The sequence below is a fragment of the Magnolia sinica genome, chromosome 4 (assembly GCF_029962835.1).
Source record: "Magnolia sinica isolate HGM2019 chromosome 4, MsV1, whole genome shotgun sequence".
Classification (NCBI taxonomy): domain Eukaryota; kingdom Viridiplantae; phylum Streptophyta; class Magnoliopsida; order Magnoliales; family Magnoliaceae; genus Magnolia; species Magnolia sinica.
In genome coordinates, this window is record NC_080576.1 from 86,155,767 (window position 1) to 86,177,434 (window position 21,668).

Below are 21,668 nucleotides of genomic sequence, written 5' to 3' on the forward strand. Positions count from 1 at the left end.
GTTAACTCAGCTGGCTCAGTCACTTACTTTTAGAGCTATCTTGAGAGGATGAAGCTCCATGAACTTACAACACCAGCTGCATGATATCACTTCCCTAAGTTGATTGATATCAGTTCTTTTACAATTGGTAAAATCAACGGTAATAACAATAATAATAATAATAATAATAATAACAATAAGAACTACTTTTGAAAGATTGAAAATCATACACTTCCATGTTGATGCCATTAAGAGCTAACACTGACAATCCAAGAGGAAAACACCTCCCCAAGGTAGTCGGGATACTATTGACATTGCACGGAGATAACATTCCGAGGATGAAATGGTGGGGCACATGGCACACCGATCAGTGAAGAACCTCTTTGAGCCCCCATGAAAGAGTGACTGCCAGCAGATCATTAAATTATAGCTGTGCCTATTGCATATGGCATTGTTTTTTTACGTGTTGAATGGCAAACATCGGAGAATTCCCATTGCATGTAACAAAATGGAAACAAAATCATATATTAAATTAGAGTTTGGACATTTACAATTCATCCAATTACAGAGGAAAAGCTTCCTTGACACGAAATGTTTGCTGATGAAAATATTTGTGATTGGCTGTGAATATGATCAAGTCAGCTGTGAAGTTGTCGGCTGGTCATCTTGATTCTTTTCAACAAGTACATACCTTGAAGGAGGACCGAACATGCTCAACACCACCTGCAATCAATCACAGTTGCATGAAAATCGTTTATTTTTACACACATTACACAGAGATGATCAACTAACGTGTGCATTGACAGTTACATGAAATCCACCCTAGCCATCATGTGCATCATGCCATTTTATGCTCCGGGCCCTCAAATTAGTAGAGTCCATGATTTGGGTGGGACAACACCAAAGGAAACAGTTGGGAGGAGATAAAACAGCCAACCTTTATTTCACTAGGACGCACTTGAATAGTATAATGGCCAATTTTTGGGCCCTGGGCCTTACGTGAGATGAGTCACCTGATGGTCGGAGTGGATTTCATGTAAACAGCATGGTGCCCCTGCATCAAATCAAGAGTGAGCATCCTCCTCCCAACCGTTTCCCTTGGTGTGGCCCAACTGACTACAACTTTTGGGCCTATGGCCTAACATGGGGCAATGCACCTGATAGAGTAGATTTCACATATACATCACAGTTGGGCACCACGGTGGGCCATGCAAGTTTGCTCGCATATAAGGTCTCCTATGAGCAGCAAGAGGCTCTTTGTGTGTGCGTGATCATGCACGCACTTTTTCAAACCTTTGGGAAGGGATTCTAAATGGATTAAGATAGTGATATGCACATAAATGAGAAAATACTTCAATTCTTACAGGCAGAAAGACAAGCCCATGTAAGAACCCGATCAGGACCAACGCGAGATACATTTGGAAATAATAAACCTGTAAAACGTATGAAGTAGAATTTAGAACCCCGAATATTGCAAGAGCATATATAAGCAACAGATCAGTGTGAGGGAAGGTAAGAGTTACAAACCACAAAAATTTCTGATCGTGCAAAGCGTAGGACAATCACTCCAACAAGTTTCGTCAGCGTGATTCCACTGCAAATAACCCAAGATCACTTATCGGCAACAAAAATGGAGGAAGAAGGAAATTGAATTATCATCCCAGCAATTAAGGATTTCCACTGAATGAGATGTGGCTCAATCAGTGCTAATGGATCCAGAACTCAAGTTAAAAATGAAAGGTTTGGATGCAATTCTTTCCAATGGTTTTATGGGTCTTGACACTACAATAAAATAGAGGAATTATTGGGCCCTGATATATCAGGATGTGTATATCATCTTGATGCTTGTATGTGGAAGAGGTGCCCATGGTTCAATTATACAGATACTTGACCTGATGGCCCCTGTCGTGTATAGGAGATGCCCCAAAAATATCTAATGCTTCAAAGATCCTAACCCTTCTGTTAATGGACTTCAAATAGACAGTTGACTAGAAGTAGCAAAAGTGAGAAGGTCATAAGTTTTGGATGGTTAGCCTCTTTAAATTGGGAAATTCTGGGGAACCCCCACCTAGTCAGACCCATCACAATGGTCAGGACCATCATAACATCCCAATTCCCACTTGTAAGGTCTGGGAGGAATTGGGACACTAAATATAGCTTGATGTGGTGTCAAGAGCCACGACCCATCCAAACTGATGTCCGTTGTCTGCCCCCAATAATATGAAACCACCTCTTTGTGGCAAGTCGCAGCATAAGATTCCACTTGTGCCGATTGGTGCAAGTTCTGATCATTACCTTCAGGCATACTTCCCAAGGAGAAAAAGAAAGAAAAACAAAAATAAATGAAGCTTACCTGAACACAGAAGCTCCCATTGTACTTAGAGCCTCTTTGGCCCGTTGTCCCCTATCCCCATTGCTAACCTGTAAAAAGTGGAGTCAAGATACAGTCAGGACAAACCATATCCACAATTCTATGCTGGGTTATGCTTTGTATTATTACAGTCATGGTGATTACACAACCAGAGGATCTTGTCTATCATGCAGGTATTTTATGCCATGAATTATTATTAGTCAACAGATGGTAGGTGAGAAAGTCAGTCAACACCTATTGACACAAAGTTTGGAGCCAAGTCTGTGCATGATGGTCTTCTGACTCTCCATTTAAATCCTAGGTCTACTATTGTTAGATGCCAGCATCCTCAGACATTATTGGGACCAAAGTACCTCAATTGCCAGATCATGATGTGGACCACATTTCTCAACATGCACTGCAATCCCAGTTATATAGGGCATGTTTATAAGGTAAGGGCAAGTCCCTCCCCTCCTTCAAGCAGTGGTTCAGCAGTTTCATGGCAGCAGTTAGCTCTGAGTGGGCTTGGGTGGGAGATGGTTCCCTAGCAGTGATGAACAGGACAGAAGGGGAAAAAGAAAAGGAAAAAAAAAAAAAGGAAAGAAAAGAGATTAGTTGATCATTAGATCTAGAAGAAAATTGTCAAATTTGCTCTTCTTTTGGTTTTCTTCTCAGGGTATGGCAGCGGTTCCCTCGGTATTTTCTTCCACAGTTTAGTCCAGGGTATGACAGTGGTTCCCTCAATCTCTTGATCTCGATCTTTCCCTGTCTCAGATAGTATTTTCTTCCACAGTTTGTGTCCAGGGTATGGCAGTGGTTCCCTCGATCTCTTGATCTCGATCTTTCCGTCTCAGATAGTATTTTCTTCCACAATTTGTACACTTAAACATCCCTTGACAAGTCTCAACAGTACAAGTGCCAGCATTCTTTACCTCCTTGATCTTTTTATTGTCTAGGATAGAATTTTCTTCCACAGTTCATACCTTGACTCACTTAAACAATTCCCCTCCTTGACTCAAGGTTTTAAGACTCAAAAAAGTCCTGTGCGACTTGTCCAAGTCAACTCGGACTTGATCAAAACCAATCTGGTTCAATACCCTGAGTCACCCCTGACTTGGGCAAGTCATGGTTCGAATCGAGACTGAACAAGTCAAACTGAGTTGTACAGTCATTTAACCATGTTGGCACTTGTAGGCATTGTAATTTATTTTTATTTTTTCCAGAGGAATATAAGCAGAGATTGGATAGAATAGACATTGTTGAATTTGTTGATTCTCAAGCATTTGTAGATTGAACCAAGATTGAGAATTGAGATTGCTTTAGCATTTTAGTTCAGATGGCCTTTTTTTTTTCTTTTTGAAATCTGTAAATAAGATTTTGCTGTTTCTTTCCTTCTTCTTCCTTTTGTTTAAAATACATTTTTTTGAAGACCAACTTTGGAGATCTTTGGGTGGCTGTTTGAGAAACCTACTTCAACATTGCTGAATTGATTAATCTCTACCCCATTTGGTAATTGGGGAATGTCATGTCTTTATCTGCATTTCCTTTTTACATTGTGGCTGTTTTTATAGGGAAACAAAGCTTATCTTCTGTGATGTGCTGCAATACAATGGACAGATGGATATTTTGTGCATCTGTTGCCCCATGACTCGATCCACCAACCCAATGTGATCTTGAGATAGATCATTCTCATCAACCTCACATATAAAACTGACATTTTATCAGAGATGTAGTCTTGGAACAAAATGGCAAATTCAGAGTAATTCTCATGGTCGATAAAACAAAATTCACATAGGATACTGGAAACATCATAAAATCACAAATGAGTATAGAGTGTGCGAGTGATCCAGGGTTTGATCCCTGGTTGTCATACCTTATAAACCTTAATTACCAATATATAAAAAAAAAAAAAAAAAATCATAATCGCAAATCAGGAAAACAGAACTAAATTCAATGAAGAGCATGATGCAAACATATTTACAAATACTTTCAGTTTGATAGCACTATAATTGGATACAATGGGGCTCAACCATACTGACCGAGAAAGCATGTGTTATGTGGACGCAAAACTCAACAGCAATACCTATCGACATTACAAGGTTTACAACGGAGACTGCATTCAGTTGGATATCCAGAATTGCCATTACACCCTGCAGACATTCACTTTTTAGCATGAGAATAAAAAAGAAAAAAGAAGCAAAATATATTGCTGAACAACACAACAGTGCAACATATCAGGAACACAAATAAATGCATTTTGTTCTTGGTCCCTTAATAATCCAAAATAGAGAAGACAATGCCAGGGTAGAAAGTACACTATACACCAAGACTTTCAGATGTGCACATGTTTAACGAAGCCATATGTGTGAATAAAAGAAGACAGATTATATGACATTTTGAATGAATTGAGTTAATTTTCTTTTTTTCCTACAACGGAATACAATTATCTATTAGTGTGATAACTTAAATAGTTTTGTGGAATGATTCTAGATATTTATCTTGTAATTTGCGGTTTTATTAGTATCATTTGGAAATCAAGTTTTGGCACATAGGGAAGAAATTTGAGCTTTTACTAACAATAGTCTGATTGTCAAGTTTAGGTTCTTTTCCATTGTTTAGCGTCAAATGGTCAAACAATAATTACCTTTCAAAAAATTAAAAAGGTCAAACAATAAATGCTATGGAATTGCCATGCCCAAAGCAATTAGATGCTAGCAAGAAACTATTAGTGTGGCTTGCGTCTACCAATGAAGCAGTCCACATGAAGAACTCTTCCTTGTTTTAAGCAAATGTTCCAGAAAGCTATCTTAACAGTGGTAAGCAACAATCAGCAAGAAGAAATGGATTAGAAACCTCAATCAACCAAAAAATGCAGGCGAACTCGGACTCAACCATCAAGAAATATTACAATCCAAGGGGTCCAAAATCCCCAAAAAAAGGCTCACTAAAGTATTTTAATAAAACCCCCATATCTCATGTTGTGTTGTCCATAATACCTACTGAAACAATAAAAAATTTAGTGGGTGTCTCACATAAACAGAGACCATTATAATCATGGTGTGCCATAAAGGCCGTTACATAAAGATAACGGTGGCAACCGTTACACAATACGGGGTCGTAAAGGCTGTAACGGCCGTTGCAGAAAAAATGACCTGTAAAGGGCATTACGGCCCCCGTAATGGCCCATTACACCCCCTATAAAGGCTGTAAAGGCCCCGTAACGGTCCATTACGGGAAAGAAACAATTTTTTTGGAATTTTTTTTCAATAAAGGAAAAAAAAAAAAAAAAAGAGAGAGAGAGACCATAACGGCCGTTGCACCTCGTAGCGTAAAGGTAATGGTGGTGGCCATTATGGCCACCGTTATCATCATGGAATTCCTTGATAATAATTATGAAAATTTTATCATAACCATCACATGAAAGGACAGATCTTCTGCAGGAAGGAGCAAATTTCTGGAAGCCCTAAGAATAGAATTCAATAACAAAATACAACAATGTTCGATTGTCACCATCTTGAAGATTGTGCATTGAGAACAAATAACTTGAGCTTTCAGTTGCATGTCCAAGCGTTCAACAAAGGCCAGGTGTTAAATGCATAGAAACACTAGAAGATGAACAACACTTAGGAGTGCCAAAGTTGGCATACCCCAAGCAAAGGCTAATTTCTTGTGTAGGAAAGTTGGCTAGTTTAGGCTCTTCAATGAAACAAATGAAAAATCAAAATTTTGTGTTAGAAAGCAATACCTCCAAAATTTCAAGAATTTTCTACAATGGAAGACAAATCTCTTCAAAAACTATTTCACCACAGGAAGAAGAACGAAACTGCCACAGCTCACTTCTTGTTCTAGTTTCAAGCGGGGTCGATATCTGGTTTGTTGATTTTTCCCTTTCATTAATTTATTTATTTTTAACATTGACAATATTATTCCTATAAGGCCAAAGCCACAAATTTACAAGTATAGAAAGCAAAAATATTTACAATTCCCACCAACACTCTAGAAACTGAACAATAAATTTTGAAGCTAAAGCCCACTCCATCACAAGAGATTTAGCCCTTCTAAAAACCTCTAGAACGTGTCCTGTACGATTTCTAAAACACCGAGCATTCCTCTCAAGCCATATAACTGAGATAACCACTAACAAACTTAATTGGCAAACTTTTACCCCAGTTTTCCCTATGCCCCCACCATGCCACATCAACAGGAAATTACCGATGGAATCCGGTGGAATCTAGCGACACCCATGCAACTCCAAATAACTTAAAAAACTTATCCCAGACTTCTTTTGCAAGAGAGTAATGAATGAAGAGATGATCCACTATTTCCTCATCTTGAAGACATAGAAGACATACATTCGAAAGAGTGAACCCTCTTCTGCAAAGATTATCTATTGTTAGCACTTTCTTCCTCCGCACTAGCCACACGAGTGCCACCACCTTTGGAGGGGCACTGTATCGCCAAATAAACGCCATCAGACTGACCCTGTCAGTAGAGATTTCCCCGCTTATAAACGTGTAGAAGGATTTCATGGAGAACTTGCTGAACCTACCTTTTAACCATTTCATCGAATCGGAGTCTAAAAGTTACCGGAGTCGCCTTTTGATAGCAACTAGAGCAAACTAATAAAATTTGCAATTTCTTCATCCACCATATTCCTCCCACATAGCAGAGCCCATACTACTTCCTCCCTAATAATGGAAAAATAACTAGCCACCCTTAGGTCCACCTCAACTACGATCGCCGCCAACCGTGTAAAAAGATCGCTCAAACTGAACCCCTACCCACTTATCCTCCCCAAATCTTATATTATTCCTGTCCCCCAACAAGAAACAAACCACTTCCCAAACTTTTTATCACCAATGTCAAAGATTTCCATAAATATGATGATCTATACAATGATGGCGACCTAATCCACCACCTCCTTTCTTCCACCACATAATTCCCACTTATCATCTCTCTCCAATGAGAATCCTCTTCTACTTCATATCTCCAAACCCATTTCCCTAATAGGGCTTGGTTTTTTTATTTTTTTATTTTTTGAAAGATGACTAGATTTTATATAAAAAGAAAGAGAAATACAAGAAAAGAAAAAGACATCTGCTGAAGGCAGACGCCCCTAAGCAACAAGGAAACTGAAATCATAGTCCTTTAGAGGAAGAACAACAGTTGCCCATTCTAAGATTAAACATTTCGCCTTATCTGAGACTGAATCCGTAGAGTTTGAAGAATTCTCGAAACATCTCCTGTTTCTTTCCATCCATACGGACCACCAGATTGCGAGGATGGACATTCTCCAGATTTGCTTCCTCTTCTTATCCAAACTGGTACCATGCCACGCTGAGAGCAAGGAGTCCACCGAATCAGTAAACGACCAGGAGAGGCCAAACTGCAAACAGAAATCTGCCCAGATTTTGGAGATGAAAGGGCAGTGAACCAGCAGGTGATCAACCGTTTCTTCGTTCTTCATACAACATAAGTAGATGTTAGGGAGCTACATGCCCCTTTTTTTTCAAATTATCCATTGTTAGAATCCTTTTTTTTCCAACCAACCAACCAAAGCATGCTACCTTAGGAGGGACCGAATATCTCCAAATGAATGGGAACCAAAGCTCTGTTTCCGACCATGGCTGGGATAGCGCATAGAAAGGCTTGACGGAAAAAATACTTGTTTTATCCAGCCTCCATACCAGCGAATCTGCACTCTGGGAATTGGGCGATGATTGGTAGATGCAAAGAAGGTCTGCAAATTCAGGAATCTCCCAGTCTTGGAGGTTCCTCCTACAGGCCACATTCCACAGTCTTACTAGAAGAGTCCGAGAAACAGTTAGCCACAGCGATTGATTTGTCGAGGGCTAACCTGAAGATGTTTAGGAAGCGGTTTTTGAGGGCCAAGTCCCCCACCCATATGTCTTCCCAGAATCTGATGTTGACACCATTACCAATACTGAAGTCGATTCTACTAAGAACTTTTTTTTTTCATGCTTAAGATGCCCCTCCATAGGTGGGATGCCTTATAAAGAGAAGAGCTCCTGGTCCACCAACCGCCCTCAGATAGCCCGTATTTGCTCTTAACGATAATATTCCAGAGCTTGTTGTTTTCGGTCTCCAGCCTCCAAATCCATTTCCCTAAGAAGGCACGGTTCATTTTCTTCATGTCTTTGATCCTAGCACCACCATCCTGAAGAGGCTTGCACACCTCTTTCCAATTCAGAAGATGGAATCTCCTCTTATCTTCCTTGCCGCACCAGAGAAAGTTTCGTCTTAGTCTGTCTATGGAGGCTAAGACTGTCGAAGGGCACCTATACATGGACATAAAGTAGAGAGGCAGGCTTGAGAGAGTTGATTTGATCAACGTTAGACGACCTCCCAGGGAGAGGTAGCGACACTTCCATCTCGCAAGATATTTTTCAAATCTAGCGATGATGTTGTCCCATAGATATCTAGGAGGTTGACCGATGCAAAGGGGCAGGCCGGCGAAAGAAGACGGGAGAGAGGCTGGGGCGTAGTGAAGGGTCTTGGCATATATGTCGATCTCGCCATCTTCCATATTAACCCCTATCATCTTGGATTTCGCCAGATTTACCCTTAGACCTGACACTGCTTCGAAACATCTGATTGTTGTACGCAAATCTTCTATCTTGCCAAGAGAGGCTTCGAAGAATATGAGTGTCGTCCGCGAACTGCACATGGGACAGCGGAGAGATCATCCCTGGGATGCTAATACCAGTAAGGATACCCTCGGCTTGGGCTTTATGAAGCATTCTGGATAGGGCCTCTCCCACCAAGAGGAAAAGGAATGGGGATAGGGGATCACCTTGCCGCAGGCCTCTTGAGCTTTTAAAGAATCCATGAGGAGACCCGTTGATGAGGACTGAGAAATGTGTTGACCCAATGCATTCTCCTAATAGGGCTTGATTCATAACCTCCAAATTCCTAAACCTTGCTCCCCCTTGATCCCACGGTTTACATACCTCTTCCTACTTCATGAGATAAAATTTATGATAATTTCCCACTCCTCTCGCAATGTAGCATTGTATTTTGCCCGATGCACTTCCTGAAGCTATATTGCTTGCAGAATTTTTACCGTCTCCTCCTCTTGGCCCCCTAATTCCTCTTTGTTCCACCTACATTTTTTTTTTTTCCTACAACTTTAACTTTTGGAATAACATGAATCATGCACCCCACCCCCCCTAGATCGAGAAAGGGGACCACCATTTGACAACCTTTTCTGCAAATCCTATTTCTAACCAAGAAAGCTCAAATCTGAATGATCGGAGACCCTAATCTTCCTCCACTATCTCTAACAAGATCAACCATATCATTCCTAAGTATCCAATATGAAAAATGCTGCATGTTGCTAGATATCCGGCCCCCATTTTATTTCTCATGCACGAATCTAACTACATTGAAATCGTTGCCCACACACCATGTTAAGTTACATTTTCTCCTACACTCATCCAACTCCTCCCAAAATTTAGTTCGAAGCCTCAGTCGACACGGCCCATAAACCGCTATAAATACCCATCGAAAACCTGATGATACTTTTTTAAGTAACAAAGATATTGAGAATTTGGTGTCCCAAACAACTAAAATACCTGATGCTGAACCTACAACATCTAAAGCTTCCCATTCTTTTATTATGCCCCCATCATAAAGAATTGACAATGTTCTGGTTTATCCCCTACATCTTAGTTTCCTGAGACGCTACAATTTGCACTTTGAATCTTTTACAAATCTTTAATTTGGCCTTGCTTTTGCAAACACCCCAACCCCTAACAATCCAACTTGCTACCTTCATTGGACACTTGCTAACCCATATGACCCACACCAATGATCGCCGCATCCAGATTACTTATATTTTCATTTTCCTTCTCCAAACACACCATTTCTTTGTAACCATATTTATGTTTATCGACCGTGTCATGCTGCGCTTAGAGCTAGGCAGGATCCGACCCAAAACGAAGGCCAGGATCGGGTTGGATCGAGTAGGCCCACTCAGATCCGACCGTACAACGAGTCGAGTTCAGTTTAGTGGCCAATCTGGACCGATCCGATCTGGGATCTGATCGGATCCAGTCGGGTGCTATATAACATATTTTACCTTTTTTTTTAATTACTTTTTTACTACCCTCTGCCCAAACGAAAGCCCTAAATCCCTAACCCCTCTTCTTTACGCAATCGAGCGACACCACACCCACCCATCTCGATCTGGCCACTCAGCAGCCCCACAACTCATCTTCATCGTTCATCCTCCTCCATTCATCAGGTAGGTTCCATTTTAATTTTTTTTTAAAAGGTGGCCTGCCCTGGCTCGCTGGTGGACCGCACTGGCTCGCGGGTGGTCCGGCCATGGCTCGCTATTGGTCCAGACCTGGCTAATTGGTGGTTCGGCCCTAGTCGCTAGTGGTCCAATCCTGGCTCGCTGGTGGTCCGCACCCTTCTCTCTTATGATGACTAAGGGTTTAGGGTTAGTCATTTTCTCTTACATTTCTACTTGAGCAAATATTTGGAATATCACATGATGAATTATTGTTTTAAGTGCTTGAATTTTTAGGGATAATCAAATATATGATTGTTAAGGGTATTTGGATAAATGAACATTTCTAAGTGGTTGCAATCATTAAAAAAATTGCCACCATCTTGAAAAGACTATTGAATTACCTCCATACACAAGTAAGAGTCTAGAATTAGAGAAAATGGGGAATTGAAAATAATGGTAAATGCGATAGAAAAGAATGAAAAACCGCAACATGGTAAACCAAAACATTTAGCTTCTAAAAAGAAAAAACTTAAAACAATAATTCAAGCAAGAGAAAATGACTAACCCTAAACCTTAAACCCTAACCCTAACCCTAAACCTAATCCCTAAACCCTAATTCCTAAATTGCAATTAGTAGTTAATTTGTTGGAATTACCATTTACATAGTTTATTGCTTATTGCTTATTGTTTACTGCTTAATATGTTTATATAATTGTATTACATTGCTTTTTTGTTCATCTTATCTTTGTGTATTGTATGGTTAGCTTAATATGTATTACATTGCTTTTCTTGCTTAGCTTATTATTATGACTTGTGATTATGAATTAGATAATTAGTTGCCCATTTAAGGATTTTTATGTGGTCATAAATAGATATAGTGTGTTTTTGGTGGCATAGAAATCGCTCAAATTGTCCCATTTTGGACAGTTCAAGGTTAGAAAGATAATATGCTTTCATATAACCTATTTAAATGTTCATGTTTGATCTGCAGTCCATCTCATTTCTCTCTGGATATGCTTCTTTCTTTTCTTTTCCAATAACAAATATCTTCACATTGCTTAGATATTTGGCATCGGAATGTAACGGAAAATCAACTTATCTGGAGAGGCATGGGGAGATGTTGCCGGATTTTCAGCGTAGGTATTTAAATGGGAATATGAAAGTATTACAATCGATCCAACCTTGGATGGGTAACTAATTTAACTTATTATTGTGACTTGTGATTGTGAGTTAGATAATTAGTTGCCCATTTGAGGATTTATATGGGGCCATACATAGATATAGTGTTTTTGGTGGCATAGAAATCGCTCAAATTATCCCATTTTGGATAATTCAAGGTTAGATGGATAGTATGCTTTCATACAACTTATTTAAATGTTCATGCCTGATCTCAATCCATCTCCTCATTTCTCTCTGGATATGTTTCTTCCTTTTCATTTCCAATGACAAATATCTTCATATTGCTTAGATATTTAGCATCGGAATATAACGGAAGATCAACTTATTTGGAGAGGTATGAGGAGATGCTACTGGATTTTAGGCGTGGGCATTTAAATGGGAATATGAAAGTATTACAATCCATCCAACCTTAGATGGGTAACTAATTTAAGATTTAGTATAACTCTTTAAGCATTAGATTGCTAATGCTAATATGATTTAGTGTCTTTCAACTATTAGATGGAAAGTAAGGGTCTTTCCAATACCCCAGGCGATTTGTCAGTTACATCGTCGATGATCCTGAAAGATTAAGGATTAGGTCTAGAAGATGAAGAGGTGCCTATTGATACTAGTACCTCACAGTCACATACTGGGGGAAAAGCGAAAAAAAAAAAAAAAAAAAAACAAGATCAGTAGTGTGGGACGATTTTGAAAAGTAACCCTGAAGAACGGCACCGTGAAGATACAATGTAAGTACTGCAAGACTCAATATGCTAAGCAAGCAGATGAGTCGACCACAACTCTGAAGAAACATAGTTTGAAGTGTCATAAAAAAGTGAGAACTCAGACCTCAGGGCAACAAACACTTTCATTTACCCAATCGTTAGAGAGTTCGTCGCAAGGTACATTGTTCATCTACAAGTATAACAAAGATCAGATGAATGAGTTGATGGCCAAATTTATTATTGCCAATGAAATACCATTTCAGATGGTAGAGAGTCCTGCTTTTGTCGAATTAGCCAAATGCCTTAACCCCAGATACGAGGTATCCCGTACAACAATAAAGAGAGTGTGCATGAAGATTTTTTAAAGTGAGAAGCTCAAGTTGAAAGGACAGTTGGAATCGATTTCCCGAATTAACCTAACATTAGATCTGTGGACGGCATCCAATCAACGAAAGGGATAAATGTCACTAACTGCTTACTACGTTGATGTCGAATGGAGGCTCTGCAAGAGAATCAAAAACTTTTGTTATCTTGCACCTCCTCACACTGGATTGATGATTTCAAACTGCATGTACAAATGTCTTGTGGAGTGGGGAATTGAGAAGAAAATCTCCTCAATAACTTTAGACAATGCCTAAGAAAATGATAGCATAATAATGAATTTGCGGAACTAGTTTAGGGCCACCAGTGACTTGTCTTTTGGTGGAAAGATACTTCATGTTAGGTGTTGTGCCCACATCCTAAACTTGATTGTACAAGATGACCTTAAAACAATTGAGCTAACGATCGAGAACATAAGAGAGAGTGTAAAGTACATACGGGGGTCACCTTCACGATTAAATACATGAAATGAGATCGTGAAGCAGTTGAATTTGTCAACTCAGAGAACGATAAAGCTGGATGTCATGACACGTTAGAATTCAACTTTTGAAATGTTGGATTCAGCGATAACTTTCAGACATGCATTCTCTCACTATACGGAGCATAATATTGCGTATCTTTGGTTGCCTTCTGAAGATGATTAGTCAAGAGCTGAATCAAGTCGCAAGTTCCTTTTAATTTTTTACAACACAACGAACAAATTTTCAGGAAGCTAGTATCTAACAACAAATATATTTTTACCAGAACTTTGGAAGGTAAAAGATACCTTGCACAAAAGTAGTAGTGGACTAAACTTTTTACAATTAATGACCATGGGTATGCAGGTAAAGTTTGATAAGTATTGGTCTGAGTGTAGTCTGGTAATGGCTGTTGTAGTTGTTCTTGATCCTCAATACAAGATGATCATGGTTGAATTCATATGTAGTAAGTAGTATGGTGTGATGAGTGCCCCTGAGGTCGATAAGATTCGTGATGCAGTCAATGATTTATACAATTTCTGTGTACGCCGTAAAAGACAAATCTCCTCACGCGGGTTCTAGTTCTACTGTTGATGAACCGCCAAAAGAAACAGTAGATGATTTCATGTCTTCCGTGGCATAGCGGCATGAGACTCAAATGCAAACACTTGTATCGGAACTTGAAAACTATCTCAAGGAGTCACTTGTAAAATTCAAAGGCGATGAATTTGATGTTTTGGACTGGTGGAAGACGAAATCTCGTGATTCACAATACTCTGTGCTCTCGTTAATGGCACGAGACATATTATCACTTCCAATTTCAACTATGGTTTCGGAATTTGCTTTTAGTACATGAAGTAAGGTCGTGAACAACTATCAAAATTCACTTACACCAGAATCGGTTGAAGTGCTCATTTGTGCACAGGATTGGCTACATCCGATATGGGGGAAAGGGAACTCTATTGATGAGGAGTTCGAGGGAAAAGAGAGTGAAAAACAAGATGAGACAGTTCCTATAGGATAAGACATTGCCTTTTATTTCTCTTTCATTTGCTTACAAGTTATATCAAGATATTTGTAATTATTTTTTGATTACTTAAATTGTAATATTTTATAGGTAAATGGATATTTCTCTCTTTTCATTTATACCATTCAATTAGTTAATGTTGCTTAAATCTCATATTATATGGTTGGGTAATTGCATTCATTCATCACTATAACTTCTTCTTTTTTAATGTTGCCTTAACATAACCAGATATATTTCTTTTAAAATATACACATGTAGATATGTCATCGGAAGATGATGCATCGGCAGATATTTGAGATTATGAAGTCCAAGTCTACTCCCAAGATGGAAAGATAAAGTTACAATGTAAGTCATGTAGAAAGCAATTTGTAAACAAAGCAAATCGACTGAAATTACATTTGGCTTATCGGGGAAGAGGCGCTACACCATGTAACAAAGCTCCTCAGGAAGTCTAGGATTTATTTCGAGCCATTCTCAACTCAAATACAAAGACATTCTACACCCCTCCCCCTACAATTACAACCAATACAACTAGCCACATAATATATAGAAGTAGGCCTATTATAAAGGAAGGGTTAAGCAAAGGAACTGCCTTCAGCTGCAGGCCTTCCACAGTTAGTAAAGAAGAAGAACAAGAGAGAATTTTAAGGGAACAAGAAGAAAACAATTATAAAGAGGCCATAAAAGAAAGCTTGAAAATGGCTTCCAGATCAAGGAGCACCAAACAATAACCCCTTCTGAGACAACATAATGCTGAAGCAGGCATGAGCACGAGTAAATCATCGAAGTTTTTTAAAATTCTCCCAGCATTTTATAGGCGATTGGGAATCCCATACAAATCGGAAGCAGTATTAGTGGAAAGACATTGTAAAGGATTACAAAACTAAAAATTCTCACACAAATTCACTTAATGATCTCAAGATACTCAAAACTAAAAACTCACATTAATCTCTCCACTTTAGGATGCTAGAGCTTTAGTCTTCTATAAGAGCCATTATCAAAATTGTATATATTAGTGAATTCTTATAATTTATGGATTTAAATTTTGTTTAAGATTTGTTTCTAAGGATTTTTAAACAATTTTTTTTTGGTAGATAGTAAATTTTGTCTTGAATGATGGATTAGTCGATTTTCGAGAAGATCATTTTTCCGAAATACATGGCTGTCAATTAATGACTAAAATGTTTAAGCCATGTGAAAGGTACGCGATTTACGAACCGCGTATCCTTAAAGACATGCACTCAACTGGCATTCACCATTCAACCTTGAATCTGCAGACTTCAATAGCCAACGAAATTGCCATTAACTCATAACCTGGAGACTACTCGATATAACCTACTTGAGGACATTCGACAATTCAACGTTGATTAGATTTTATGGCAAATTTTATGGTACAACTTCAGAATTACTCATAATTGAAAGCCTAAATATATCATATTCAATAATCTCCATCATTACAATCCATATGTGGACCATTTGATTGCATGATTAATGTATGCAACCTAATGTAGCCTCCAAATTATCAGCCAAACATAACATAGATCAGAATTACAAGCTAATTGCATGATCTATAATGTTTGTAATTTTAAATGTCTCCAAAACGTGGTCAAACAATTTGAAAAAATGGGGCCATAAAAAGCCTTATGTCATCAACATATAATAGCAAAACTAAGAAATCACCATCCGAGAACTTGAGTGTGAACACACAGTAGTCCGCTCCGTTCTGTCATATCCATGCTTTAACATGAACGAGTCGAACTTCTTGTACCATTGACTTGAAGCTTGTTTCAGCCCATACAATTTCTTCCTCAGCCTACACACCATATGCTCTTTGCCTTTGACTTCGAACCCCTCTAGTTAATGCATATAGATCTCTTCTTCCAGGTCACAATGGAGAAAGGAAGTTTTAACATCTAACTGCTCTATCTCCAGATCCATGCTAGCCGCCAACCCAAGCAACACCCGTATAGATGTCATCTTCATCACTGGTAAGAATATCTCCTCGAAGTCTATGCCTTTTCTCTGACTAAACCCTTTCACCACAAGTCTGGCCTTGAACCTTGTTTGTGAATTCTTCTGCTCATTCTTCTTTCTGAACACCCACTTGTTGCTTAGAGCTTTCTTGCCCTTAGGCAATTTCACCATATCATAGGTATGGTTCTTATGCAAGAATTTCATCTCCTCTTCCATAGCTTTTAACCACTCCCCCTTATACTCGTCGGCTAAGGCCTCAAAATAATCTTCTGGCTCTCTCCCATCATTGAGTATAATGTACTCATGCAGTGAGTACCTCTTGAAAGGATGTCTGTCCCTAGATGACCTCCTCACCTGTGGCTCAACAGGTGAATCAAGTGGGGGCTACTCCCCCTATCCATCTTCTGTAGGAACTCCCTCGTCCTTTGCACCTTGCTGTACTCCTCCGTCATCAGGCACCATGGGAGGAATAACCGGATCCATGTCTTCTAGCTCACCTAAACTAAGCCGTTTCTTCTCTGGCTTACAAATGTCTTCTATACATTGATCTTCAAAAAATACCACTTCTCTGCTCCTAACGAGCTTCTTCTCTGTCAGATCCCATAATCTGTAACCGAACTTTTCATCACCGTACCCCAAGAACACACTGTAAGACCCGTGTCCTAATCCGTACCATTTCATTAGCTTTCGCGGTCCTTCCGGTCAAATTTCGGCAACCTTCGCACCGTATTCGGTGTTTGCGCACGATCCTAGGCCAGGTCCCGCGCACCGACGTCGGCTTGATCCGAAAGTTGTATCATAGCGACCGCATCGTCGCCGCGGTTCCAACGCCGTGACTTGCGCACCGAACCGATACTCAGGTAAGAAGATGCCGATCAGCGTTTATTCCGAAGAAACACCGCGCGTTGCGGATTTCGAGGGAATCTCTACACAATAAGTCCCATCAATCATCATTAAATGCAACCTTATCTCAAGTACAACAACCCATACCTCTTTCTTCACAAAGTCAATTCTCTCTCTCTTCACCCATCCCTCCTTTACTCACTTTTCAAACAAACCCATGCCCCATTAATTACACCCATCACTCCATCACCTCATATCACTCCCATCCTCTCATTTTCTCTCTCATTTTCTCATATCTCTCCAAGCAACCCCAAGCCCCAAACGTCCAAGCCTCCTCTCCCTCTCAAGTGTGGTCCACCTTCCATCTTCCATCTACACCCTCCCATCTCTCATCCACACCATTAATCCCCCATCATCCTCCATTAAAAGTGAAGGTAAGGAGCTAAGGAGTCCAAGGGAGCAAGGAAAAGGAAGATAAGGTGGGTGCATTGTCATTATTTTAAATTTTAGGGCCCACTTGTTGGTGGGACCCATTTGGATGTATGTGATTTAATCTAGAGGGCCCATAGTGGCGGGGTTCCTCTACCTCACGAAATGTCTCTCTCTCTATCTCTCTCCCTTCTTTCTTTGTAACGGTGTAGATCCCACCAATATGTGTTACATCTACCCCGTCCATCTACATCAGATGGTGTGGCCCACTCTATTGCAGGTGATGATCCACCCATCCATCGTTTAGATGGCCCAATGCTATATATATATGTATATATATATATATATGTTATATAAAATATGTATAATATAATGTGTATCACATATATAATATAGTATATATTATATACATATAAGATGGTGGGCCACATCTACGTGGGACCCACCATAGCAATGGGATTAGGAGTGGGTCGCTGGACGTTGGAAGTGAAGTGTGTGCACTGACGTGGATGTGTGCCAGCAAACACAAAAAAAAAAGGGGGTTAGTTGCCTTTTTGGGGTGGGCCACCTATGTAGGCCCCACCTTGATGTATGTGCTCAATCCAATCCGTCCATCTTCCTCTCCAGCTCATTTTAGGCGTTGAGCCAAACTTTGAGGGTAATCTGGTTCTCAGGTGGGCCATACCATAAGAAATAGCGATATCACCCTTGAAAACCCTCTAGATCCCTCAATTCGTCAAAAGCAGGCCGTATATTAGACTCGTTTGATCGGTCTTGGTCCATGGAATCCGATGGCTGGAGTGGATTCATCCGATGCGGGCCCCACTCAGGGGTTTCTGCAAAAAAATTATTTTAAAAAAAAAAAAAAAAAAACTAAGGCAGCAGCGCCTGCTGCTGCCATTGTCAGGACGCCAGAGGGCGGACGGACGGACGGACCGGTTCCACGTCCAGCCGTGGGCCCCACCATGATGTGTATTTTGCACATCCACACCGTCCATTCATTGCCCACCTCCCTGGCCGTGGGCCATTCAAAAAATCAGCCTTATACGAAATTCAAGTGGGCCATACCATTTAAAATCATGTGAAGACATGTCAAAATATATAAGATCACTTGGTGGGGCCTACCTGAGTTTTGGATGTTGCCAAAACTTGGTCTGTACGGTCATTTATATGGGACCCACATAATGGGTGGGCTGGATTGTGAATCACATCTCAGTGGGCCCCAAAATAAAAAAAATATATATATAAAAAAAAAAAAGTTTTACACGGGCGGGCGGCCAAGAGGCAGGGACCCACGGCTCCATCCGTGGGCCCCACCATGATGTATATTTTGTATCCACACCGCCCATTTGGTGGGCCACTATTTAACATGGACCCCCCTCAAAATTCAGGCCAATCCAGCGCTCGGGCGGCCCACATCACAAGAAACAGTGTGAATTGAACTCTACCATTGAAACCCTTTCTGGGTCCACAGAAGTTCCAGATCAAGCTAAAAATTTTTGTTCCCCTCCTCCCTGGCCCGTGTGACCTTATGAATGGATCGGATGGAAGATAAACACTATGGTGGGCTCCGCATGGGAACCACAGTGGTGCATGTGTTGCATGCCCACCGTCCAGACGGACGGTGGGGCCTATTTGATGTATGTGTTCGTCCGCACAGTCCTGGACGGTGGGACCCTTCCCTGCTGCACGTGAAGGTGCACGTGTGTGCACGTGTGTATGCATATGAGTGTGTGTGGATATACATACATACGTATATATGTGTATATATATATAATATTATATTATTATTATATATAATATTGTATATATTTACATATATTAATGTTATATATATATATATATATATATATATGATGATGGGCCTATATGGGCCCCACCATGATGCATGTGTTGCATCCAAGTTGTTCAACCATATGGCCGTTGTTGAGGCCCACCTGGATGTGTATTTGTGGCCATTATTGAGGCCCATCCTGGTATATACATAAGGCCCATGTGATCCGACCCATTTAACGTATTTAAAGGCCCATGGGTTATGGCCCATTGCAATGTACATAAGGCCCACTAATGCGGCCCACTTGACTTATATAAGGCCCATATGAGATGGCCCATTGGATGTATCTGAGCACTATGGGTCGAGGCCCAATGAGATGTATATTAGTCCATTGCAATGTGTGATTTCCTATGGTTTGTGTAATGGTGCTTTATGGCGGGCTAAGCCTTGGGAACAATGTTGGTTTGACGTCCACATTGTAAGGACAATGTTGGTTAAATGTCCGCATTGTCACACTCCTTAAGGCCACTGATAGGTTCATACTTATACTCTGCAGGCCGTATATGCCCATTTATGTGATACGCAGAGCCCATCCCTATATGCATGTTTAGTATAGATCCATGATTTATCATCATACGCATCATATGTATGGTGGTATGAGGAGTGATTGATCATAGCATATGCCTTCGAGCGAATCGTTTATAGGCTCGGCGGAGTTGCCCGAGTATGAGTGCATGGTACACACAGGACTGTTGCATGAGTGATAGTATGATTCATGCACTTGCATCTGTGTGATTGTAGTTCTTGTATGCCCTAGCGACATCGGGGCCATAGCCTCCACAGACACATCGTGGATGGCGGGATTGGAAACCGGAAATATTTGGTTCTAGCATACGGGCGCCATAGACGTCCCCGGGTGAAAATTCCTAAACCCGATGGTACAGGAGGATGACTCCAACGTCGAGACCGAGTGGATATACGAACGCACGAGGGCCGAATACCAGGAGGCCGCGTCTCCCACTGTGTCGTGGTCGGTTGGAAAGGAGTGTGGCCTTACTCGCCCGAGGGTAGGGGGCAATACTAGGCTGAGTTTGACCAGCTCGCGAATGGGTCCGCTATCGACGTCTTGGATAGGTATTGGCGGACTATTGGTCAGGCGGATAGTGAGGTTTCTTACGCTCATTTGGACTGTGCGGCTAGGAGAGCGACAGTGCCAGTTGGAGTGTATTGAACCCCGGTAATTATCCTGAATGAGAACTGTACTGATACATGTTGAGGATTGGCATGCTTGAGTTGCATTTCACATCGCGTGGCCGTGTTTTGGCCGATGGCATTCATATCTTGCACCGCATAGCCTTGGTACGGCTGATTGCATTCATGTGCTCATTACCATGTTTCCACATCACTCTGACCTTGCATTTTGAGTACGTTTATATTGCGCACACACTTACACCACCCTCTAAGCTTTCCATAAGCTTATGCACGATTGATGCGTGCGGGTGACGCTAGATCGTCGCAGCCATAGTCTCGCTGTAGTTGGAGCGTGCAGTGGAGCTTCTGGAGTTTGCTTCTTTTGTTACATTGTATTTTCCCTTTTTGTCGCATTGTACTAAAAAGTTTTTGATCATAGTGGATTTTGTGGTGGTGTTCTTGTGGTTATTAGTTGTGGGTTATGCTTTTGTTATGCTCATTATGAATCAGACTGATGATTTGAAATCCTCCTTGTAGTATCCCAGGATCTGATCTTCAAAAAATACCACTTCTCTGCTCCTAACGAGCTTCTTCTCTGTCAGATCCCATAATCTGTAACCGAACTTTTCATCACCGTACCCCAAGAACACACACTGCCTGATCTTCATATCAAGCTTGGACCTCTCGTTCTTTCGTACGTGGACGGATGCCTTGCATCCAAACACCCTGAGATGACTGTACGATAGATCTTGTCCAGTCCACACTTTCTCGGGTACTTCTCCATTCAACGGGGCTGATGGAGACCTATTTATCAAATACCATTTCTTCTCCCTAGAACGTCTTGGGCAACTTCGCATGAGATAACATGCATCTAATTCTCTCTACAATGGTGTGATTCATTCGCTCAGCCACACCATTATGTTAGGGGGTATTGGGAACCTTTTGTTCATGTTGTATACCCAGGGACTTATAATACTCATGAAAGTCACCGATGTATTCACCACCATTATCAGTGCGGATGCACTTCAATGATCTACCTGTCTCTCTCTCGACCATAGCATGAAACAATTTAAATACACGAAAGACCTCGTCCTTGGATTTCAAAGTATAAACCCAAAC

At 40.6% G+C, this 21,668-nt stretch overlaps 1 protein-coding gene across 2 annotated transcripts; it reads right to left on the reverse strand.

The window, feature by feature from the left end:
• Positions 1–449: 449 nt before the first annotated feature.
• LOC131243315 (uncharacterized) lies at positions 450–4,490 on the reverse strand. 2 transcript variants are annotated; one of them, XM_058242566.1, is made up of 5 exons: positions 4,369–4,490; positions 2,333–2,400; positions 1,507–1,573; positions 1,344–1,412; positions 450–702 (listed from the first exon to the last, which is right to left on the reverse strand). In XM_058242566.1, exons 1-5 carry the CDS (start codon positions 4,471–4,473, stop codon positions 613–615), a joined length of 399 nt encoding a protein of 132 aa, XP_058098549.1. In that variant the 5' UTR covers positions 4,474–4,490; the 3' UTR covers positions 450–612. The 2 variants fall into 2 exon arrangements, with proteins under 2 accessions (XP_058098549.1, XP_058098550.1); XM_058242567.1 differs by lacking the exon at positions 4,369–4,490 and adding an exon at positions 2,593–2,902.
• Between the last annotated feature and the right edge of the window lie 17,178 nt (positions 4,491–21,668).

Bases quoted from the DNA above. Each gene is read 5' to 3' on its own strand.
- LOC131243315 (XM_058242566.1), bottom strand. From the start codon at position 4,473: ATGGCAATTCTGGATATCCAACTGAATGCAGTCTCCGTTGTAAACCTT. The intron at 1,413-1,506 runs GTTTGTAACTCT...TACGTTTTACAG, and splicing joins CACGATCAGAAATTTTTGTG to GTTTATTATTTCCAAATGTA. The intron at 703-1,343 runs GTAAGAATTGAA...GATTGATTGCAG, and splicing joins ATGGGCTTGTCTTTCTGCCT to GTGGTGTTGAGCATGTTCGG.